This window comes from Lepidochelys kempii, chromosome 1 (assembly GCF_965140285.1).
Source record: "Lepidochelys kempii isolate rLepKem1 chromosome 1, rLepKem1.hap1, whole genome shotgun sequence".
Taxonomy (NCBI): domain Eukaryota; kingdom Metazoa; phylum Chordata; order Testudines; family Cheloniidae; genus Lepidochelys; species Lepidochelys kempii.
This window is the reverse complement of record NC_136380.1, coordinates 314472683-314498232: the sequence shown is the minus strand read 5'-3', so window position 1 is coordinate 314498232 and position 25550 is coordinate 314472683. Positions and strand designations below refer to the sequence as shown.

General features: G+C 45.1%; 1 protein-coding gene across 1 annotated transcript in view; it reads right to left on the bottom strand.

The window, feature by feature from the left end:
* MAPK12 (mitogen-activated protein kinase 12) overlaps positions 1 to 24720 on the bottom strand; it is an 81375-nt gene extending 56655 nt beyond the window's left edge. Inside the window, exons 1-3 of the mRNA XM_073328274.2 lie at positions 24339 to 24720; positions 21716 to 21845; positions 10 to 68 (exon numbers count right to left, since the gene is read on the bottom strand). Of these exons, the coding sequence (XP_073184375.1) occupies positions 10 to 68; positions 21716 to 21845; positions 24339 to 24454 (305 nt within the window). The 5' untranslated portion in view covers positions 24455 to 24720. The remainder of the gene's footprint in view (positions 1 to 9; positions 69 to 21715; positions 21846 to 24338) is intronic.
* Positions 24721 to 25550: the final 830 nt, after the last annotated feature.

Below are 25550 nucleotides of genomic sequence, written 5' to 3'. Positions count from 1 at the left end.
AAAACTTACAAATCATTAAATTTCTCCAGTATTACATCTGGTGTGAACACATCCAATATTCCAATAACCTAAAAACAGGAGAGAGAAAAAACAGAAATATATGGATTAAGATTTCATCAACACAAAATTCCCAAGCCACATAATAAATGAAGAAATATAGTGTAGAACATTACCAAAATGAGACATTAATTACAAACATAAAAATGAGAAGTAGCTTGCCTATAGCAAAGCACACAACTTCTAGTGCAAATGAGGTTTGTCACCCATTATCCATCAATTTTCACCTCCATCACTAGGTCTGCTTGACCTAAGGATAAACAAGCTTTAAATGTACATTTTTTATATATATATAAGCAAGGCTGAGTGATAATTATATAAAACAGCTGATAAAACCAAACAAACTAATGCTGTATACCATGCTGTACACACAGGAATAGTCCATCATTGTTATTCAGTCACTTCTGGGGAAAAGTGAGCCAACTGTGGGTCAATGCATAGTAACACAAAATAATTTAGGATAGCAAATAAAATGAATTTTCCAAATTCATCTGCAGGGAAATTTTGGTAGACAGAATATAATTCCCAGAATGGAATTTGGTCAGGACCCTGGGACTAAACTTGTTTATTCCTGTGAAAAGCGATAATTGGCCTTAAGTGACCATAAGTCATCAAGAATACAATTGGGAATTTAACTCTATATCTTGGACTGCTGCACGCGGCTCCCCAGGCCGAGGGGAGGGAGGGGGCGGCGGGGAGCTGCCACGGGGGGGGACGGGACTCCCTGGGCCGAGGGGAGGGGGCAGCGGGGGCAGGGAGCTGCCGCAGGGGGGCTCCCCGGGCCGAGGGGAGGGGGCGGCGCAAGGTGGAAGTTTCACCTAGAGCGCGAAACCTCCTTGCACCGGCCCTGGAAGCACCAGAGAAGGGGGTCGGCTTATGAACGGGTATAGAAAGGGAGAGGTGGGACAAAGCCCCTCCCTCCAAACAGAGGGAGCAAGGAGAGGCAGCACAGCCAGCACAGCCAAAAGGGAAGAGGAGGGGCCAGAGTCTCTGCTTCTGGCCATGCTGCTGTCCCCCCAGCCTCTGAAGCAGCTGCAGCCATGCCGCTCGGCCCCGCCCCCCCGGGGCAGGCTGTGGCCGCGCCGCCCGGCCAACCGGAGCACCCTGCAGCCATGCCACCCGGCCCAGCCTGCTGGAACATGCTGCGACCGCACCACCTGGTCTGGCCCACCGGAGCAGGCTGCGGCCACGCTGCCCAGCCTGCCAGAGCAGCTCCAGCCAGGCCAGAGACATCCTCCCCTGACCCTCCCCAAATAAGGTGGGAAGGGATGGGATAGGGAGAGTGTGGGGGACCCTGGCTACGAGTGGGGTCGTGGGGGGTGGTCACAGGGGTTACTCGCCTGACCTCCAGCTTCTCCCCGCCCCAAAATTTCCCGACCAGTTCCTGTCCCGGCCCCTCAGGGTAAGCAGCTGGCACGCCGGGACACTTGTTTACTTAGGTTTACCTCCATGCCTGTGGACGCTCGAGGTAAACAAACCATGTCTGCCTGCCAGTGGCTTATCCTGATGGCCTGGGAGCCAAAGTTTGCTGACCCCGGAATTATAGGGTCAGCTTATGAATGGGTCATAAAAGTTTTCCATTTTTACTTATCCCTCTTGGGGGGGGGGTCGGCTTATAAACGAACCAGCTTATGATCGAGTATATACAGTAGTCTTTTTGGAGCCATGAAAAGAACAATAAAAAAATGAAAGAACTGCTCCACAAAACATTAGTAAGACCCATTACTAGACAATCAAAAATAAAGTAAAAGAGGATGTATGTATTCAAAACCATGCTTTAAAGTACTGAGGTTATAGCAAATATTTTATTTTTCAGATTTCTACAGCAGAGTTTTATAAATATCCACCACAGAAACTTTTCACTCATGATGCAGAAAGTGACACCGAAGCTGAATCATGGAATTTTAAGGGCTTTGCTTCTAGTTAAAACTTTGCATGTGCACTTTTCTAAAGCTGCATCTTGCCGAGTCTACGTTTCAAAAATTCTTAATATATATGTAGCTAGCATCTAAAGAGTGTGTTATTATAAATGGAAAGTTAGTATTTGAACTTCAGCCTGGCCACCAAGTGCCTTCTCTTCCCATTAAAACCCACTACTTCCTGGGAAGAAGCGTTCCTTGTCCTCTAACTAATACACTTTCTGTGTCCTCATTTACCTGAACTGTTGCCCTGTGTCTTGTCTATTTTAGATTGTAAGCTACATGATGGTGACAGCGAGCTTCAGCAGGAAAAGTAATTGATACCGCAGAAGATGAGGCAATGTATGGATGCTGCACCACATGGATTTGCAAAAAGTATCCTTAAGGCAAACAAAGCCTGGGAACCTGTATTATATGCTCCTTTTCTTGTTGTGAAACATGGGAAGCTGGAAAAGGTATTTCAACAGAAAATACCAGCCAAAAATCAAGGAGATTAGTAAAGCTCATTAAAATTCCTCTTCATCTCCCATTAAAGTCAGCGGGAGTATATTAGTTACTTGGACTATCCTGTTAGTTAACAACAGGATTTGTCCTGAGAGGCAAAGAACTGAGCTCATACTTTTCAGGTAAACTGGCAAACTAATTGAGACAAGCTTGTCATCAGTCTTTGTCGTTGCAAATCCTCGGAATTGAAAAGACCGGGGAAAGAGCAGCAACTCCATTCAAAAGACCAATGTAGAGAGCAAAATGGGAACTGAACACAGAATATTTTTATAAACATGCAATGGATGGTTGTCCCTCTTTTATTGTCATACCCATTTGATTTGATAAACTAGTTTATTCTTTTTCATAATGGATTTTCTAAAGCAACATCATTGAAACTGACATGGACAAGTCACACTAAAAATAATTAATCATTTATAAATATCAAAGAGAGAACTCCGGTTCCTTTTCATCAGTGACCTTTATTTAATAGCTATGTTTCAGAGTGTTTTTTCCAAACTAGAATATAGTTATTAATATTTCCATTTATGTTACAGCCTGCTGCAGATACATTACAAACAAGAGGATACAAAATAAAATAAATACTCTAAGGAAGATATAATTTCGGTGACTAATGTAAATATAAGAAAAATTACTGGTTAGTATGTTGGAAATATTCTTCTCCATAACACCCTGCAAAAACATTTGTTACCATGGAATGCCATTCCTCTATTAAATATAAGGTTCTTAAACATAATGACTGACATAAAGACCAGTTTGGATAGTAAAGCACAAACGACACACGGTGCTTATTTCTTTTATAACTTGATATGTATAAAATAAAATAGAAAATACCTTGACGTTATCAACAATGATAAAGAGGACAGGTCACTGATACAGTGTGATCTGGAAGACTCAGTAAGCTGGGCACAAGCAAATAACATGCATTTTAATACAGCTACATGTAATGTATACATGTAGGAGAAAAGAATATAGGCCACACTTAGAAGATGGAGGACTTTATCCTGGGAAGCAATGGTGCTGGAACCGGGAAAGGGAGCAGTGGGCAATCCCCCCCACACACACACTTTTAAAAGTGGGAGGGCCATGCCCCACACTTTTTAACAAAAGAAACATATGAGTTTGCCCCCCAAGAGGTGACCCATGCCTGCCCATAGTGGGCACAGTGAGGGCAGTGGTTTCAACCGATGTTACTGAGCATGCTCAGTCCATCTGAGCATGCTTAGTACAAGCCAAGCAGCAAATCTGTGTGGGCATGCTACCCTGCATCCCGCCCCCCACTTCTACAAAGGTTCCGGTGCCCTTACTGGGAAGTGGTGACTGAAAAAGATTTGGGGTCATGGTGGATAATCAGCTGAACATGAGCTCCCAGTGCAAAGCTGTGGCCAAAAGGGCTAATGCTATCTTTGGATGCATAAACAGGGGAATCTCAAGTAGGAGCACAGAGGTTATTTTACCTCTTTCTTTGGTACTAGTGCAACCCTACTGAAATACTGTGTCCAGTTCTGGTGTCCACAATTCAAGAAGGATGTTAATAAATTGGAGAGGGCTCAGAGAAGAGCCAAGAGAATGATTACATGATTAGAACATATGCCTTATAACGATAGACTCAGGGAGCTCAATCTATTTAGCTTAAGAAAGAGATGGTTAAAGGATGACTTGATCACAGTCTTTAAGTACCTACAAGGGGAACAAATATTTCCTAATGGACTCTTCAATCTAGCAGACAAAGGTATAACAAAATCCAATGGCTGGAAGTGGAAGCTACCCAAATTTAGACTGGAAATAAGGAGCAAATGTTTTATAGTGAGGATAATTAACCACTGGAACAATTTACCAAGGTTTATGGTGGAGTCTCCATCACTGACACTTTTTAAAATCAAGACTTTTTAAAAATATATGCTCTAGTTCAAAAGGAATTATTTTCGAGACCTTCTATAGCCTGTGTTATACAGGTCAGACTAGATGATCACAATGGTCCTTTCTGGCCTTGGAATCTATGAAAAACATTCTTCAATTATATTTTGATTGCTTCACCAGAGCACTTGCTGTTATTAGAGATGCAAGTTCTGTGGACAAGGAATGCTACTATAAGATACCACTGGAAAAGGTCTATGTCTATGGTAGACATTAGCAGTGATGCTCTCCACCAGGGTCTCACTTTTACCAATCAGTTTTTAAGATGAGATTTCTGGCATTCAGTAGCACAATGAGGTGAGTACGCCATCAACCCATGGCCATCTGAGTGATTGTTTTTTTTATCCGGTGTTCATTGGTTCCTTGTAAACTCAGTGAAAGTCCCTCCACCATCCCTTTAAAGACAGATCCAAAGTGGAGTGAATGGTATGGGAGAAAAAATCAAACTCAGATTTTTTTGTTCAATATTAGTGTCTTGTGTAGCCCCCGCTTTCTCCTTCCCTGATAGAGTAGGAGGAGCTACTCTGAGGATAAAGTAGTATCACTGATCTTGAAAATCTGGAGTGCAAGGTAACAAAGATAATAGCAATAAAATTAAATTGCTCTCAGGAATCGTTAGCAGCAGCCTGCAACACCATGTTTAAGGATATTTCCAGAAGAACAGATTCTGAAAGAAAGTCTAGGGATAGAGAAGACAAGACAGTCAACACTAAATTGTTAAAAGAATTGATTCCTGGCAAACAAAAAGATGGATTTCTTTACATACCACTGTGACACAGAGACCCCTTGGCAAAGGGTTCTCTGTTCTTTGCAAACAACTCTCACCCCAGACCTGACAAACTCACAACACCAAACACATCTTACAGGGTGTATATCCTTGAAGAGTAACACGAAAGGTATGTACAGAAAGCTCATAACTGGTCAAGACTCATAATCATTGTATGTATGGGTAATATTTAAGGATTTATATTGAAAGTATGCTCCGTGGACTTGGAGTAAAAGTTAGGCCTTGTTTACACTGCAGAGTTTTAGCGATGAAACAGTGGAGGTGCACACTGCAAGGCCCTTTTCGGCAACAAAGCTCCTCAGTTTCAGCAACAAAATAAAACCACCTCAATGAGAGTCATAGAGCTTTATACGCAAAAGTTTAGTTGCCAAAATGCCAGTGTAGACACTGCACTTGATTTTATCACTTTAATTGAGGGTCTCCCACAATGCTCATCCTGACCGCTCTGGTCAGCAATTCCAACTCCGCTGCCCTGCTGCCAGGTAAGCAACCATCTGCCCCATCTCCTTTAAAGCCCCAGGAATTTTTGAAATTCCACTTCCTGTTTGCTCGACATGGAGAGCTCACATCTCACATCGCGTCTTCCCAGCTGACCATGGTGACTCCACACAGCAAATGCTCTTCTGCTTGAACCAGAGCTGCCGGATCTGCTCAGTATTTGGGGAGAGGAGGCTGTGCAGTCCCAGCTGCGCTCCAGCCATTGGAATTTCTATACCTACGGGCAGATTTCTTGAGGCTTGTGTGAAAAGGGCTATGATCAGGACACGCTGCAGTGCAGAGCAAAGATCAAGGAGCTAAGGTATGCGAACTGGAAGGCAAGGCAGGAAAACCATTGCTCTGGTGCTGCGCCTCAGACCTGCTGTTTTTACCAGGAATTGGACGCTATCCTTGGTGGCGACCCCACCTCCACTGCCAAGAGTCCTTTGGATACTTCATTGGGGAAGGAACTGGCAGAAAATGGACCTAACCCAGAGGATGAAGTCATTGACGAAGAGGTGGAGGCAGACAACGATATGGAGCCAGGGCCGGATTAACCCATAGGCTAATAAGGCTATAACCTTAGGCCCTCCTATTTTTAGGCCCTAATGTAAGCCCTCCATTCCATACTGAAGTAACAGCTGAGCGACGGTAGCAGGGCCATCGGAAATTTTTTTGTCTTATTAGATATTGCTTTGTACAAATTAATCCATCAAGATTGTGAATTCAATTTATGGTGGTTGTGATTTTGTTTTTGTTGGTTAAGGAAGTGGTTGTGGCCCAAGCAATATTGAACTTTGTACACAGTAGGCCTACACTGGACAACAGAAACTATGTCAAAGAAAGGAGGATAGCAGAAATTGAAGGAGGCCAAAGAAAGATGGTAAAGACAAGATGTAGTGCTGAAAGGTGTTCCTTCTCTCCTAACTATTTTTTCTCCTACTTAGTCTGGTGGTGAAGGAGGCCAGGTGAATACCAGCCCAAGTGAACCTGCTGCGCCTGCACCTGATGAAAAGGAGCAACCTCCTGTGACTTCTCTAGCTGCAGTCTCGTCCCACTCTTCTGAAGACTTTCCCAGTGATAGTAACACAAAAATATCCTTCTCCAACGATTCAGGCGGGTGGGACATGACTTCTCAAGATCTCATGGCACACTGGACTGAGAAGGGCCAACAGAAATGCCAGAATCTAGATGCTGACTTTTCATTGACAAACCGAGAGTACAACCAATCAAAATAGTTATCTGACCAAATCAATGTTTGAATATGTGAAGCCTAACAAACAGATTGGCAAGCGAGAATGGCTCATCTATTCACCTTCTAAGAAGAAAGCGTACTGTTTTTATTGACACCTGTTTTCTGATACCAAAAAGTGGGGAATGTTCTGTGGAGGCTGGAAGAATACTGCATACATTACCAATCATGCAATGAGTGAGCAGCATACATTGTCAGTTAGCAGCTACCATGCCTGAAAGAAAGTTAGTGGCAGAATTGAAGAATGTTCTCAGACGCATAGTTGAAACCATAGTTTTTCTTGCTGAGCATGGTCTGCAATTCCGTGGCTCAGATGAGAGCTAATCGCTAAGTTTGACCGTTTCTTAGCTCAGCACATCAATGAACACGCAAATCGTGGAAAAGGCCATACATTTATCAAAGACTGATGTTATTTTTTTATTTATTTTTAAAGCTAAAGCTAAGATTAAGGTAAATTACATCAAGATTAAAAAATTGAGTAGATTCTCTCTCCTGAATTTTAGCATTTGTGGCTACATAGTTTCAAAATGTTCCTTAGCTTAAGTAACTCTTACAAAGAACGTTGGAACCTACCTTTAATTGTTATTGTTCATTTATCAGTATCCATCAACATTTATGTATGGAACATTTGTGTATAGCATTATAGATGTGCATGGTGCTTTATGGAGTAAAAATATGGGGGTAAAATTCTGGCTCCCCGAAGCAAAAATCCCACTGACTTCAATGAACCCAGACTTCCACCCAGAGTCCCTGCCCTACCTTACAATTTAGGGGGCTGATTCTGCAAAAGCTTACTACTGAGCTGCATAATACCATGAAATAGTCTCAGTGGGTGCTCTAGAGAGTGCTTTCAAGTTCAGATCATAGATTAGAGAAAACATTACATGACACAGGAGGATTCCAAGAGAATGAGGGAGAGAAACATGCATCCGATGAAGTGAGCTGTAGCTCACGAAAGCTTATGCTCAAATAAATTGGTTAGTCTCTAAGGTGCCACAAGTACTCCTTGTTTTTTGCGGATACAGACTAACACGGCTGCTACTCTGAAACCTGCAAAATAAAGGTTACTTATTTTCACAAGACACATTCTGTTAATTCTTTTTAAAAACTGTTATAGTATTCATTTAGAAGACACGAGGGAGAGAAATCACAGCCTATTTAAAGGATGTAGAAAGTTGAAATGTTGGGAGGTTGCATTTCAGAATCTGAGTCACAACTTCAAGGTGTTCTATACCAAGCCCCACTAGCCCAAGTCTGTCAGCCCTGGCTGGGAGGCTTGCTCCAAAATACTGTTGTAGACATACCTGGTGAGGAAACCAGTTCACACATCTGATGAAGTGAGCTGTAGCTCAAGAAAGCTCATGCTCAAATAAATTGGTTAGCCTCTAAGGTGCCACAAGTCTTCCTTTTCTTTTTGCGAATACAGACTAACACGGCTGTTACTCTGAAAACAGTTCAGGAAAACATCCCTAATTGAGGAAAGCACTTAGCACATGTTTAACTGTAAGTATGTGCTTAGATCCCATTGTTAACATGCTTAAGTGCCTACCTGTATCAGGGCACATAAGGAAGCAAGGGATACCTGTGGCCAAAGACAGACTAACATCTAAGTGTGGCCCAGCTGATGAAAAACAGCTTCAAATCTGCAGATATGTTTCCATGGCAATTGTGGAACAGATCAGTTGAATTCTTCAGTGCTCTCATAATGCATTACTGCCTGTGGTGAAGGAGGGTGAGGGAGCCAGGCCTCCTCTCTGAAACTTCAAATTCCTTTTTCCTAAAGAGATTTGTGCTTCAGCATGACTCTCTTGTTTTATAGGTAAGAATCCTTCTGAGCATACCTAGGCTGTGATGTAATTACAATATGAGTGTATATTCCATTTATCAGCAATATTTGCAAACTTCACTGAGGGTGCAGACATCTTTGGGCCCAATTCCTTATAATTCCTAAAAACCTACCACACAGTAGGGAAAACTTTAAAAGTTTGTGCAGTTTCTAGCAAAAGTATTCTCCATTACATCTCTCACAAACGGCTACAATCTGTCTGAGAACATTTCTAAAATATCTGTAGCCATATATGCATATTTCTGATCAAATACCACTTTCAAACAGTTGATGAAATACAGTATGCCACAAAAACTCACATGCTTTTTTTTTTTTTTTTGCATGCAAAAGTGGCAATATGAATAACACAAGACTGGAGGGATTGGGAACTTCCCCAAGCGATGTAGTTATACTGATGTAAATGTATAGTGTAAACTTGGCCTAAGTCTGCTCTGGATAAAAGTATCTAATGGTATGTCAAGTGTTAGCTATTAACACTGACACCTTGGTTCCAATGACAGGTTTCAGAGTTGCAGCCGTGTTAGTCTGTATTCGCAAAAAGAAAAGGAGTACTTGTGGCACCTTAGAGACTAACAAATTTATTTGAGCATAAGCTTTTGTGAGCTACAGCTCACTTCATCGGATGCATTCAGTGGATTTCCGATGAAGTGAGCTGTAGCTCACGAAAGCTTATGCTCAAATAAATTTGTTAGTCTCTAAGGTGCCACAAGTACTCCTTTTCTTCTTGGTTCCAATGTTCAGCTTCACTGGCATGTCAGAACCAATCTAAGAGCTACAAACCCTTAGCTTTCTTGGAGTGCTGTTGCTCTATGACTTCACAAAGCAGGCTGGGGAGCAGCTCAATCTTGGCTGCTTCTCCAAACTCTCCTCCTCCTCCTTTCTTGCATTCTCCTACTGGGCAGCTAAAAAAAATAATTCAATATAAAGCTGACAGTGTGTTACAATTGAAGACCATTCACAACTGTTTTATTCCTTTCAGCTGCAGAGGGTACAACTGAGTGGGAGTGGCCACAAAGGTATTTGTAACTTTGGCTAGTAGCCTTCCTCAGGTCAGTGTGCGCTGGGGATGTTTTCCCAAGTGGTGGCTAGAATGAAAGCCTTTTTGTGAGCTATTAAGAAACCAAGTACTGAATTTGTGGAAATCAAATTTAAAAGCAAAGTCAGACCACTGGAAATGAGTGTCAACTATTTAAAAGGAGTGAATAGGACATATAGAGTAAGGGAGCAGCACAATAAATTCCATGAGACCTGGCTCCTCTACATGCAACACTTGAATTTAGAAGACTAGAATTTTATGACAATAGGAACAGAGATAAAGGAACAGATATTTTACAAAACAGCTGTTGCTCTATTGATCCTATCAACACTTTCTAAAGCATGCCTTTATTCATAACTGGACATATCCTCGCTACTAGGAATGGTGGGTTATGAATGAAGCAGGACATCTGTCTCATAGCCAGGGATGTGTCCCAATATGGATACCACCCTTTACTGGTATAAAAGATTCCTGTTATTCAAAATGTTTGAGTGACTGATATATTGACTCTGCCTTGCATTATGGCTTGATGAACAATGAACACTGTTTATAATTTTATTAGTTCATATTAAATAAAATATAACTATCAAATGAAAAAAAGTTATACCACCATCATTTCAGCACTGTAGAATTACTATAGGATTTCTGATGTAGGTTTTGTCATATCCTCTGTTATTTCTGTCTGATAAGGAGTTTTTATTTCCAAGATTGTCCATACTTCTGTTTCTAGCAAACTTTGTATTTTACATATATATTTGAAGATGGTCTGGATAAATTTCAAGCCAGATTTGTTCATCAAACTTCATTGTTTACCAACCATGTGATCAGAATGGCCAGATGTTGCAGTATGATCTGTGTGGGTGGACCCTTGCACCCCTGCAGAGCCCCAGTGACTCTAACAGGACTTTACACACACAAGAATCCACCCAGATCAGACTGCAGGACTGAAGGATGTAAATTAAATTTTTTAAAGTATCTGAATAGATAAAACAATGTAATTGGATAAAGACTTCAGAAGCGTCTTTGAGCAGATATGTAATCCCTTTTTTGAATGTCAAATTACACTTTTCTGCAATATGCTGATTGTTTTCTGTATACTAGATTTTAACTATAAGGGCAACCCCACTTTTCTTTATTCCCCACTATTTATTCTTTATTAAAGTGGCAGCGCTCTAACGTTGGCTGTGTAGACATACCCTTAGACTAATAAATATTTTATTACAAGTACTGACAATTCAGGCTGGTGCTCTTTATTTACGATCAAGTCCCCACCACCAGTTTCCAACTATATACAGGCTTCTTATAGCGGCTTGGTCTACCACAGGCCTGGCCAGCAACAGACTAGGAGACTCCCCACCTCCCTCTGAGCCTGACCTTCCCCTCTTGCTCTCACTTCCTCCCAGCCTTATAGCTCCTGCTAATGAGGCTGGCAGGTGTGACCAGTTACCAGGCAAGCATCAGGCTATCTACCCAGACCCAATCCAATCCCCCTGATTGGGGCTGCAGTGGCAGGAGCTGATTAAGGCCTCTCTAGCAGCACCCTGCGACAATAACCAAGAAGAAAAAGTAGCAGAGCAATCAGGAGAAAACTTCCCTACCCAGTCATAGATTCACTACTGTCCTGAGAGCTGAAGGAGATGATGGTCTTTGTAAAATAAAAGCACATCAGGACTCATGTGAATATTGCATGCTGACTTGTGTGGTGACAAAGTAACACTCCAGCAACATCACCAAGGGGTGATGTCAATATGCCTACAGACTCTCAAGTCAGGCTTGAGTAGCTCCAATTCTTTTCTCTGAGAGGTCTCAGAAGGTAATATTTGCTTTCTCATCTGCCCTGAGGGCTCTTTTCTGTGATGTACTGCAGGGTTCTATTCTGTCACTTATCCTGTTCAGTGTGTATATAGGGCCAGTAGGGCAGATAGAAGGAAGGTGTGGGTTGCAGTAACATCAGTATGCTGATGACCCTCAACTCTACATCTCTGTTTGATTGGATCAAGTTTGTGCAATTGATTTGCTTTCCTCGTGTCTAACCAAGCTTGGGGCTTGGATGACAGCTAGTTAGCTGAAGTTTGGTCCAGAAAGGTAAATTGGTAAGTTATCACTTCCTTTGTTGGTTTTTGACAGAAGTGACATGTCACTGCACTGAAGATTTTCCAGCCTTTTGTTACGGAAGTTTATGACTTGGGGATTCTGTTAGATCCTTGGCTGTTCTGAATACACAGACAGCAGAGGTGCCAAGAATGCTTTTTTCCATCTGTTCTTGGCAAAAAAGTTATGAATGTGTCTTTTGAATGTGATCTCTCACTCTCCCATTCTTTTGTCACCTCCAGCCTACAATACTGCATTGCACTTTACTGGAGTCTAAACCTGATGTAGGTGAAATTTTAGCTGGTGCGGAAAGTGGCTGTCCAATTACATAGCAGTATTCCTTGCAGGGAGTCTATGCTCCAAAAACTGCACACTTTCATTACACTTCCTGTTGCAATCCAAGATGCATGTTTTGATCTATAACTTCCTTCCTGCTTTGGGTTTTATGTATCTTAGAAACTGCCACTCTTCCCATGTTTTAACTGGCAGTTGAGATCAGCCAAGATGTTTGGGCTGACAGTCCCAAGATTTGTTCAGCTGGGGACAGGGAGTTTCTCAGCAAAGGGCACTTTATTCTGGAACAAATTCCTCCCTTGGTCTGACATAACCTGAAATTATTTGCATTCAGGACATGTTGGACAGCCTATCTATTACTCAGGCATTTTGTAGGTAGATGAATGGTTGGACAGGGGAACATCAGTTTAGGTGGGATCGGGGCTATTTTAGCTTTGACACTGCCTCAGGATGAATTATTTTGTAAAATGCATTTTAAATTGTTCATGGATTTAGAGTTTCCTGATAGGCGCACTGTATAAGTCTAAACAAATAGCCCTACAATATGAGAATTTTGAAAAACACAGAGTTCAGTTTATTTAATATTTTCTATCTAAAAACTGGAGGGCTGTAGCTTACTAAGAAAAATATAGGGAGATTGTGAGCTGATTTTGTATCTAATACACACCTGAATTCTCTCCAAAAGTCAGGAAAAACTAAAATATTTCTTATATTATAAAACATACATTGCTTTTTGGACATGGGAATACACTAGAGAATGATCAGTAAATCAAACAATCAATAGGAGAACAGTATAGAACAGTTTCTTCTAAATAAATATTGAATATGAATCTCTAAATGCAGTGTTATAATGAAAAGAAAACATCTGTAGCACATGAACCAATTCAAAACTTTTAAATATTATAGGTCACTTATCAAGGGGCTTAGACCCCAAAATATGTTCTGAATTTATATTTGGAAGGGTTGGGTCAGGGATGTCCTCTAGATTTAATCAGTAGGATATTTTAAAACATTTCACTCCATTGCTGAGAAATTAAAATAAATTATTTTAACAATAGACACTGGTTTTGAGCATCATAAAATCCACCCCCCAATATTCTGTACTCCCACTGGTGGCTTTGCAACAGTCATTAATTGGACACCAAGATTGACAGGAGGACACCAAGATTGATTTAATATAGGTCGCTATACAAATTATTGTTGAATAAAAACAGGCATGTTAATGCCAGCTCCATTCAGTGTGCACAACGAAAACCAAAATCATTTGTCCAATGGAAGTAACAAAGGCCCATATCCTGCAAGTATTTGCAAGTATTTAACTTTATGCTCCATTGATCTCAGTGGGATGATTCATGGGAGGAGAGGTAAGCAAACACATGTGTCTGCAGGATCAGGTCCGAAGATGGTACATTAAAATATTTGTATCCTTCTGGGTATTACAAACAACTTTTTCTTTTCCGTTCAGATTGAAACCTATAACGTAGAGAGTTTTAAAGGTCACAATTATAGATTTAAAGTCAAGTTCAAAAGAAAAAAAAAACCGCTAAAAATCCTCCCATTGGTAAACAGCCTGTTTTTCTGTATGGGCTGATGCCTTGACCTCCACAATATCCTCCATCAGCTTATACCCAGAACTTTTCAAATTAAAGGTAAACTCAAAAGATTAAAAAAAGATGGACATTACTAGCTTAAGTGGTTCATTTTGAAATTCGGATACAAATGGAACAGAATCTCCCAAGTTCTCACTTCTCTGCTCCACAAACTCAACAACCCTCACACAAAAAACCTCTGTGGTCTCACATCACTTCTCCACATGGATTCAACAGCAGAGGGCTGACATGAAGTCTCACATTACCAAGACTTTGTTGACTTCATAAAATCTTCTATAGCAGTGGTTCTCAAACTTTTTTTTGCGGACCACTTGAAAATTGCTGAGGGTCTCAGCAGACCACTTAATGATCTTTTCAAATGTTGTTTGCACCGTTAGCTAACTACTGTAAAGCTCTTTGGATAAAAGCACTATATTAAAAAAACCCTTAATAATAATTACTTGTTTTGTTCTACAAATAAAAGCACACAGCTCATATTTTAATATCAGTAGTCTTACCTTTCTAATGGGATGAATGTGCCCTCTCTCCCCCACCGTGGCAGCCCCCCTAGCTGGGGCTGGGAAGGAGGGCCGTCTCTCCCTGGCAGCCGCGGCCCTGGAGCTGGGGAAAGTTGCCTCTTTCACTGGCCGCTGCAGCTCTGCATATCCCAAATTCCCCGCCACCCCCTCTTCTCACCCCACTGCCCCCTCCTATCTACCCCATCTTCCCCCAAGGCTACCACTTCACCTTACATGTGCAACTTCTCCAGTGTCCAGACACCTAATTTGTGGAGCCATGCCTGCGCGGCTCCCCTAATTAGCTGGGTGGCCCTTCATTCTCTTGTGTGCAGCCGCCCAGGCGCGCACCCTAGAGGGAACTATCTGCAGGCCACCTGAATGGAGCTCACAGACCACAGTTTGAGAACTTTTGTTCTATAGTACACATTTAATAGTGTACTGTTGTTTCAAAGCCACCAAATGCACAAAGATCTAGAGTACATATATCTAGAGTACGTATCCCAGCATCCAGAGATTTATGATCTGGGGCTGTGTCTTGCAAATACTTAAATATCTACTGACATGAGTAGCTTCAACTGTGATGACATTCCAGCTAAATTCAGATGGACAACTCACATATTTGCAAGATTGTTTCCTAGATGACTGATCCTACAACCCTTACTCATGTGAGCAGTCCCACTGAAGTCAATAGGAATGCTCCAATAAGGATTACTCATGTGAGTAAGGCATTGTAGAATATTGATAGTAGTTGCTTCCAAATGTGCTGATGCACTGTTGTGGCACAGTAGTGGATGGAGTTAAGCATACCATGATGAAAGTTCAAAGAATTATTGCAAGGGTTTTTGATAAAATACATCATACCAAGACATATTTTTCTATTGTTCCGAATATGCCATCAAGTGAAATGATTACAGCTGAATACAGCCATATATATTCAACATAATGTAAGATCTTTCACTTTATTAGCTACTTGACATATTCCATCACGTTCTATAGCATTTTGTCAATAATAGACAAATACTTTTCATAAAAATTCCATATTAAATGCTTAACTACCTCAAAAGACACTTTCTAAGAAAAACATTATACAAAATAGAAAATTGGATATAATTTTAACTATGATGGCATTCCAGAATCTATAAATCATTTACATCTTGAGGGGGGGAAAAAAAGCAAATTGAAAACTGCGTACTAGCAGATTAATCCAATATGGCAGCAGTGTGCCATGCATAAAATGCAGCAGCAGCACTGTTAATGTAATTTAGCCATATGGAGTGGAAATCTATCAACTTCATGAAAAGACTTGCACAGATACAGACAGACATCATCTTCCTTTCCAAATGCAAACAGATGGACATCATACCAAAAGGACTGAAGGTAAAAAATCCATTACAATCTACATATCACACAGACTATGCTGACAGCTTGTGCCACACGCTCTCAAAGAAACTGCGGAACCACCTGATCAACATCCTCTACAGCAAACAGGGAAAGATTAAGAATGAGCTCTCAAAACTGGATACTCTCATAAAAAACCAACCTTCCACACAAACTTCCTCGTGGCTGGACTTTACAAAAACTAGACAAGCCATTTACAACACACACTTTGCTTCTCTACAAAAGAAAAAGGACACTAAACTATCTAAACTACTACATGCTACAATTGTGGAAAAGCAGCATCACTTGCCCCATAACCTCAGCCGTGCAGAACACAATGCCATCCACAGCCTCAGAAACAACTCTGACATCATAATCAAAAAGGCTGACAAAGGCTGTCGTCATCATGAATAGGTCAGAATATGAACAAGAGGCTGCTAGGCAGCTCTCCAACACCACTTTCTACAAGCCATTACCCTCTGATCTCACTGAAGGTTACCAAAAGAAACTACACCATTTGCTCAAGAAACTCCCTGAAAAAGCACAAGAACAAATCTGCACAGACACACCACTGGGGTATTCTATCTGTTACCCAAGATCCATAAACCTGGAAATCCTGGGCGCCCCATCATCTCAGGCATTGGCACCCTGACAGCAGGATTCTCTCGCTATGTAGACTCCCTCCTCAGGCCTTACGCTACCAGCACTCCCAGCTATCTTCGAGACACCACTGACTTCCTGAGGAAACTACAATCCACCGGTGATCTTCCGGAAAACACCATCCTGGCCACTATGGATGTAGAAGCCCTCTACACCAACATTCCACACAAAGATGGACTACAAGCCATCAGGAACAGTATCCCCGATAATGTCACGGCAAACCTGGTGGCTGAACTTTGTGACTTTGTCCTCACCCATAACTATTTCACATTTGGGGACAATGTATACCTTCAAATCACCGGAACTGCTATGGGTACCCGCATGATCCCACAGTATGCCAACATTTTTATGGCTGACTTAGAACAACGCTTCCTCAGCTCTCGTCCCCTAATGCCCCTACTCTACTTGCGCTACACTGATGACATCTTCATCATCTGGACCCATGGAAAAGAAGCCCTTGAGGAATTCCACCATGATTTCAACAATTTCCATTCCAACATCAACCTCAGCCTGGACCAGTCCACACAAGAGATCCACTTCCTGGACACTACGGTGCTAATAAGCGATAGTCACATAAACACCACCCTATACCGGAAACCTACTGACCGCTATTCCTACCTATATACCTCTAGCTTTCATCCAGACCACACCACACAATCCATTGTCTACAGCCAAGCTCTAAGATACAACCGCATTTGCTCCAACCCCTCAGACAGTGACAAACACTTACAAGATCTCTATCAAGCATTCTTACAACTACAGTACCCACCTGCTGAAGTGAAGAAACAGATTGACAGAGCCAGAAGAGTACCCAGAAGTCACCTACTACAGGACAGGCCCAACAAAGAAAATAACAGAACGCCACTAGCCATCACCTTCAGCCCTCAACTAAAACCTCTCCAACGCATCATCAAGGATCTACAACCTATCCTGAAGGACGACCCATCACTCTCACAGACCTTGGGAGACAGGCCAGTCCTTGCTTACAGACAGCCCCCCAAAATGAAGCAAATACTCACCAGCAACTACACACCACACAATAGAACCACTAACCTGGGACCCTATCCTTGCAACAAAGCCCGTTGCCAACTGTGTCCACATATCTATTCAGGGGACACCATCATAGGGCCTAATCACATCAGCCACACTATCAGAGGCTCGTTCACCTGCACATCTACCAATGTGATATATGCCATCATGTGCCAGCAATACCCCTCTGCCATGTACGTTGGTCAAACTGGACAGTCTCTATGTAAAAGAATAAATGGACACAAATCAGACGTCAAGAATTATAACATTCAAAAACCAGTCGGAGAACGCTTCAATCTCTTCGGTCACTCGATTACAGACCTAAAAGTTACAATTCTTCAACAAAAAAACTTCAAAAACAGACTCCAAGGAGAGACTGATGAATTGGAAGTAATTTGCAAACTGGATACAATTAACTTAGGCTTGAATAGAGACTGGGAGTGGATGGGTCATTACACAAAGTAAAACTATTTCCCCTTGTTTATTCCCCCGACCCACCCTCCACTGTTCCTCAGTTCTTGTCAACTGCTGGAAATGGCCCACCTTGATTATCACTACAAAAGGTTCCCCCCCCCACCCCCGCTCTCCTGCTGGTAATAGCTCACCTTAAGTGATCACTCTCATTACAGTGTGTATGGTAACACCCATTGTTCCATGTTCTGTGTGTATATAAATCTCCTCACTGTATTTTCCACTGAGTGCATCCGATGAAGTGAGCTGTAGCTCACGAAAGCTTATGCTCAAATAAATTTGTTAGTCTCTAAGGTGCCACAAGTCCTCCTTTTCTTTTTACTGTTAATGTTGACATGCAGTGCTGATAGATTGCCTATTATATACTGCCTACTCTAGATGTCATTGGCTAGGTGCTATTAAAATCTAAGATAGATAAGACAAATATTAGTAATATTCACCTCTGTCCTGTTCCAACATCATCTTATTTTGGAAACCAGCACTGCAACTCTATTTAAGTTTTATAACTATTGTATTTATAGTAGAACCAGGAAAGGACTACCCACTATATCTTTCCCATTAATGTCTTTTGGAACTTGTTCTTAAATAACTGCAGCTATGGTACTTTGAGCCCCCTTACTTCATAGCCTATTCCACTGACTAACTGCTGTTACCAGGAGAAGTTGATTCAAATTCAGGAAGGCCCCTCAGGATACTCATTGTCACTTAAGCTCTGTGGCAGGGTTGTCCAAAGAAGAGGGAGTTGTTGGGGCACAGTGGTGGTGGGTCCAGTGCATGTTTCTGCAGAGGAACCATTGAGGTGGCTTGGAGTAGGGGGCCTCTGGATCCATACAGTGGCTGGGAAACCTCAGAGGGGCTGTGTTGCAGGTCCAGCTACTCCTGGCTGGGCAGAGTGGTTGATTTCCATCCCCCCCTATCCCCACTAATTCCCAGCACAGATACCACTTACTCAGGCTCTGTTCTGGGAGGACTTGTGATGAATTCTTCTTTAATATCTAGCCTAAACTTTTCCTCCCATAGCTCCAAGTCATTGCTCCTTGATTTCCCTTCTGAGACCTTAAATTACTCCTTTTCTTCGTATATAGTTATTCTTAAGCCTTTTATGGATTGAGATCACATCCCCAGAGTCTGCTCTCTTCTAGAGTCTTTAATTATCAAGTAGCACATGGAAGAGTTCAAGATTACTATCCCAAAGGGCATATACAGCACAAAGACAGCAGCTGAAAAACACTAGCCAAGTGAAGGACAGATTACGCTGAGAAACTGGGGGAAAAAATCACCCAGCTATGATGGACACTTGGTAATTGCATGAGTCCATCATCTCCTAAGTGTTCAGTCAGAGTGCTTTGTGAATGTTCCAAATGTACTGAAAAGGCCTACGTGATGTACAAACATTAACTGAACAGCACTTTGAACATATAAAATGCTAGCTGCTAATAGCAGAACACAATTACTTTAGGGGTGCAGTGAGTGAAATGAATTGACCATAAATTATAAAAGGAGGCTTAAGGCTAAAATGCCTGAGGGACAGACACTAGTGGGTTTGTAAGTCTAAAGTAGTCTGATTCATCTAGACAGGGAACCAAGGTATTTCACAGATTAGTTTTAAAACTGAACTCAGACAGTGTTGGTGCTGTGTCCTAAGTGCCAATGCCATCATTTTAAATGACAAGGATTGGCTATTCCAAGCCATTAACCTCCCTTGCCCCCACTCTCCCTCCTGCACAAGCTCTTGCTCTTTTCAAGCAATCTGCTCCTCCCAAATTAAAAGCATGGTCTGATGTCCCACATCCTCAAATGTTTTGCCAGTTACCCCACCCTCCCTCTCTTTCCAACATGTCTCAATCTCCTCCCTTCCTTCCCCTCTAAACCCATGGAACATGCCATTTGTAGCCATTATGTTGATCCTCCATCTTGGGCCCCTTCCAGTCTGGCTTCAACCCCTTCGCTCTATCAACCTTCCGCTCACCCAAGTCTCTACAATTTCTTCCTGGCTACATTTAAGGCCCTGGCCTCCACCTGTTGTCCTTACCTTTCTGCCACTTAGGTACAGTTGATCATGCTCTCCTTGAAACCTTTGCCACTGTCCTTTCCTGGTTCTCCTATTACCTCTCTAATCACTCTTCAACATCTCCAATTCAAGCTTTTCCTTTTAGGTAAAATTTTCAAGAAGCGCCTAAATGACATTTTCAAAAGTGACTTAGGGCTTGTTTACACTTGAAACACTACAGTGCTGCCAGTGCACATTGAAGCTGCGCCACTGTGGTGCTTCAGTGTAGACACACACTATGGCAAAGGGGAGGGTTCTCCCATTAGTGCAGATAATCCACCTCCCCAAAAGGCAGTAACTAGGTCGACGTAATGCTGTCTATCCTGGGGGGTAGGTCATCTTAACTACATCAATTAGTGGTGTAGATTTTTCACATTCCTGAGCGACACAGCTAGGTCAACTTAACTTTTGAGAGTAGCCCTGACCGTAGGCCAGTGGTTCCCATACTTGTTCCGCTGCTTGTGCAGGGAAAGCCCCTGGCGGGCTGGGCTGGTTTGTTTACCTGCCGCGTCCACAGGTTCAGCCGATCGCGGCTCCCAGTGGCCGTGGTTCGCTGCTCCAGGCCAATGGGAGCTGCTGGAAGCGGCGGCAAGTATGTCCCTCGGCCCGCGCCACTTCCAGCAGCTCCCACTGGCCTGGAGCAGCGAACTGCAGCCACTGGGAGCCATGATCAGCCGAACCTGTGGACTGTAAACAAACCGGCTCGGCCCAGCAGGGGCTTTCCCTGCACAAGCGGCGGAACAAGTTTGGGAACCACTGCCATAGGCATTTAGGAGCCTAAATCTCATTGAAAATCAGTAGGACTAAGGCTCTTAAATTTCTTAGGCATTTTTGAAAATGTTATTCTAAAGGCTCGTCTACACTTACATTTTATAGTGCTCTAACTTGCTGGCTCAGAGGTGTGAAAAGTCACCCCTCTGAGCGCAGCAACTTTGAGCGTTTTAAAGTGCTAGTGTGGACAGGCTCCGAGCGCTGGGAGAGCTATTCTCCTCGTGGAGGTGGATTACCAGGATTACCATCGTGCATGATCACACACACATGTCAAAGCGCTGCCGTGGGAGCACTCACGCGGCAACACTTTGAAGTTTCTAGTGTAGACATATCCTTAATCTTCATGGCTCTTCACAATTCTACCTCTCCCTATTCACTTATCTCTTATCACTTCCCCCATCCCGTATGTCCACCAATAATGCCAGCCTTGACTGCTGCTCCTCTCAAAACCATTTTACTCTCTTCCAAATCAACCCTAAATTGATCCTCAAAGCTACTCATATATCCCTCCACTCCAACAAGCCTTCCATTGCTGGAGACAGGCATATTCACAGTATAGGTTACTATGTATATATGTGTATATTTATTGATTTGTTTGTATTAGGAGGTAGTGCCCCAAATGTGCTAGGCTTTGTATAGACACACAGAAAAATCCTAACCTTTGCAGTTTACAATCTTCAGGATAGCCACAGACAGCGGAGCAGCCACAAAGGAAGGAAAGACAAGTGTTACAAATGTATGATCATGCAGACAATAGAAGTGGTAGTCACTTTTTGATGGCTCCTCTCTGATGGCACACACACACACACACACACACCCCCCATCATCAGATTTTGTATGCTGACCCACTGATGGCTTTGCTCTTTATCAGGACTTTTAGTAATACATGGCTAAAAATCTCCGATACAGCTAAATTACTGATGATATTGTGCAAGGGCATATCTACCTTGGCAGATTATGGGCATAGTGGAGGAAGGGGGGCAGTGGATCAGGCAGTGTGCATGGTGGCGTGTACGCATTTTGTTGTGCAAGCTGCAGACTTGAGGGGATATGCCAGTGACTAAACTCACATTTTCATGCTTCATGTGTTTCAGGAGGCGCAGTTCCCGGTAGGCTCGTTTGGCAAAGAGTTCGGACTGAAATGGGCGGTACAGTTTCTTGATAGCCACTTTGGTGCCATTTCTTCCATCGATAGCTGAGCTTTAAGAGAACAAGAATAGAGTTTGTGAGTGATGATTGGAGTGATGCTGCAAGTCCTGCCACCAAAGATGCACTGAACAATAGGTTAGAGGACTGCTGGTGTGTGGCTGTTCTCTGCCATGTGACAGAGGCAAAGTCACATAACCGCTCTGTGTCTTTGTTTATCCTACTGTAAAGTGGGGATAATAACTCCCTAAGTACCTCACAAGGATATTGAGACTCTAGCAGGCTCCCAGACCCTTTGACGATAAGAAGCTAGAATTAGAAAACTGTAAATGGGAACATTTAGGCAGGAAAAAAAGAGATGTCTTAATTCCACTATATTTTATTGGACTAAGAAAGGATTTTTGGTAAAGGTAGAAAGAGGGGAAATTAAGAATTGGCTACAAAATAAACCATTTCCCTTAGCCAAGTCAGATGAGCCACAGCAGAAGTCTATAAAGTAATGGATGGCACAGAGGTCAATCAGCTCTCATATTCTAATAAACAGTGGAACATTTTTATGAAGTAGAAATGCAAAAGGATCATAGCGAAATGCAGTTTTACAGGACCCTGTAACTGTGGAACTAACTGCCACAGGACACCACAGAGGGCAAGACTTTAGGGTGGTTGGGAAAGCGCTTGAGCAGTTCTATGGATGGGAACATGGAAACATGCAAATTTACCATAGGCAGGACAAGAAAAACAGAAGGGACAGAAACCCTCATGCTTCAGGGCAGAAGCTTGCTTCCTCTGGCCCTTGAGGAAGAGATTTCCCCTAGGGGCAGGTTATTGCAGAACTGTCTGCTCTGGGCTTTCCTTGCAACTTCGCAGCAGAAAGCCCCTGGGGGCTAGGGGGACCAGACAGCAAGTGTGAAAAAAGGGGACAGGGGATGGGGGGGAAGGGGAGGTAAGAGGAACCTATATAAGAAAAAGACCCCAAAATCCGGACTGTCATTATAAAATCAGGACAGCTGGTCACCCTACCCCAGGCTAGCTGGGCAAATGGGCGTGGAGTCCCCGCAAAGCAGGAAACGGGGCGGGACAAAGCGGGGCTGGGCAGAGCCAGCACCTTCCCCCCGCACAGGAGCGGGCCGGGGCGGTGCGATATCACAAACTGCTGCCCATCAGAATTGGCTGCAATGACACCGCCACCGAGGGGAGCGGGGGCCGGGCCGGGGCAGCCCGAACAAAAAGTTGGAAGGAATTAAAGCGAAAGTGGCCGCGGAACTGGCGCGCTGTCCCCGCGAGCCAGGGAACCGAGCCGCCTCCCCCAGGAGCTGCCTGCGGCGCCAGGGCGGGCAAAGTCCCTGGCTGTGCGGGGGCCGCTAGCCCGGCTCCCGCGGCTGGGGCGCGCAGGCAGTGGGCAGCCCCCTCCTAGCCGGGGCGCGCAGGCACCCCCCTCTCCCCCCAGCCCCCTCCTAGCCGGGGGGCGCAGGCACCCCCCTCTCCCCCCAGCCCCCTCCTAGCCGGGGGGCGCAGGCACCCCCCTCTCCCCCCAGCCCCCTCCTAGCCGGGGGGCGCAGGCACCCCCCTCTCCCCCCAGCCCCCTCCTAGCCGGGGGGCGCAGGCACCCCCCTCTCCCCCCAGCCCCCTCCTAGCCGGGGCGCGCAGGCACCCCCCTCTCCCCCCAGCCCCCTCCTAGCCGGGGCGCGCAGGCACCCCCTCTCCCCCCAGCCCCCTCCTAGCCGGGGCGCGCAGGCACCCCCCTCTCCCCCCAGCCCCCTCCTAGCCGGGGCGCGCAGGCACCCCCCTCTCCCCCCAGCCCCCTCCTAGCCGGGGCGCGCAGGCACCCCCCTCTCCCCCCAGCCCCCTCCTAGCCGGGGGGCGCAGGCACCCCCCTCTCCCCCCAGCCCCCTCCTAGCCGGGGCGCGCAGGCACCCCCCTCTCCCCCCAGCCCCCTCCTAGCCGGGGCGCGCAGGCACCCCCTCTCCCCCCAGCCCCCTCCTAGCCGGGGCGCGCAGGCACCCCCCTCTCCCCCCAGCCCCCTCCTAGCCGGGGCGCGCAGGCACCCCCCTCTCCCCCCAGCCCCCTCCTAGCCGGGGGGCGCAGGCACCCCCCTCTCCCCCCAGCCCCCTCCTAGCCGGGGCGCGCAGGCACCCCCCCCTCTCCCCCCAGCCCCCTCCTAGCCGGGGCGCGCAGGCACCCCCCCCCTCCCCCCAGCCCCCTCCTAGCCGGGGCGCGCAGGCACCCCCCCCCTCCCCCCCAGCCCCCTCCTAGCCGGGGCGCGCAGGCACCCCCCCCCTCCCCCCACCTAGCCGGGGCGCGCAGGCACCCCCCTCCCCCCAGCCCCCTCCTAGCCGGGGCGCGCAGGCACCCCCCCCCTCCCCCAGCCCCCTCCTAGCCGGGGCGCGCAGGCACCCCCCCCTCCCCCAGCCCCCTCCTAGCCGGGGCGCGCAGGCACCCCCCCCTCCCCCAGCCCCCTCCTAGCCGGGGCGCGCTGCGGGGACCAGGGGGCCCCGCCCGGCCAGGGGGTGTCCTGGGGAGAGGAGACCCACCCCCTGCCTCACTCACCAGACAGCGCCGTAGGCTCCAGAGCCCACCGGCTGCAGGTCCCGGTAGCGCTCCCGCACCTCCCATAAGGTTTTGGTGATTTCCTGCCGGTAAAAGCCTTTCTTGGCGGAGGACATGGTGACCCAGCCCCCTGTCGGCGCCTTCCAACAAAGAGCCCTGAGGAGCAGAGAGAAGGGAGCTGCGGCGGCTGCGAGGGGCTGGGCTTGGAAGCGCTCCCGAGGTGTATGTGTGTGTGTGGGGGGGGTGTCCCTCTCTTAACGGAGATTGAATGTGGCTCCTGCTTTCTCTTTCCCCTCCGCCCCAAGCATGCCCTCTCAGAGGAGGAGGTCCTGCTGGAGTCACCGTGAATGAACCCCCCTCCCCGCATCTGGGGGCTGCCTGCTTTGTGACAGATAAATAACTCTCCTGTGTGTGGTTGCTGCCTGGTGGCAAGGCTGGGCCCAGGGGCTAGGGAGGAGCTGCTCGGCTTTCTCAAACCAACTAAAAACTGGCCTTTTTGTTTCAGATCACGTGGTGAGATATCTCTGCACACTCCCCTCCCCTTCCAAAAAGCCACTTCTAGCCTGTTTCAGTGAAAGCTGCTGTATTTGAAGGCAACCTTCCAGCTATGTGAGATTCCCTCTCTGAAAAGTTCTTATAAAAAAACCAGTGTGTGTGAGTGTCGGGGGGGAAGGGGGGGAATATCTGAATCGCACACTCTTATTTAAATAGAGTGTGCTGGAACATGCAAGCAACAAGACAAGGAAGAAGGCAAGGTTTGCACTCTGCATTACAGAGAAGGTTCCTACCAAGAGCCGTTTGTAAGGCACCAACCAATCCTGCAAACTGGTACCTACCGGCTAATCCATTTAGTTGCCTGTATGGAGCCCATGGGTTTGTCCCCAGGAGCAGTTTGATCCTAGATAAACATTGCACAGACCTAAGTAGAGGAGAATAACCAAAAGCAAGGTGGGTTTGCAGTAAAATTTGGTATATATTTTAGTTGTATAACTTTTGTAACTTCCGTAAGTTGGCCAATGACAATTGCTAACAAAAAGAGACTCGAAGCTGCCCACCGCCAACTTCTGCCAGTTCTTGCTTGACTTTTCTCGCTTTCTCTCTCCTCCCACAGGTAACCAATTCAATGCTTTCTACTTAGCATGTCTCCCATCTTCCACACAGTGTCACGTCTCAACCACCTGTGTCTTCTTTCTTTGCTAATATTTTCTAGCA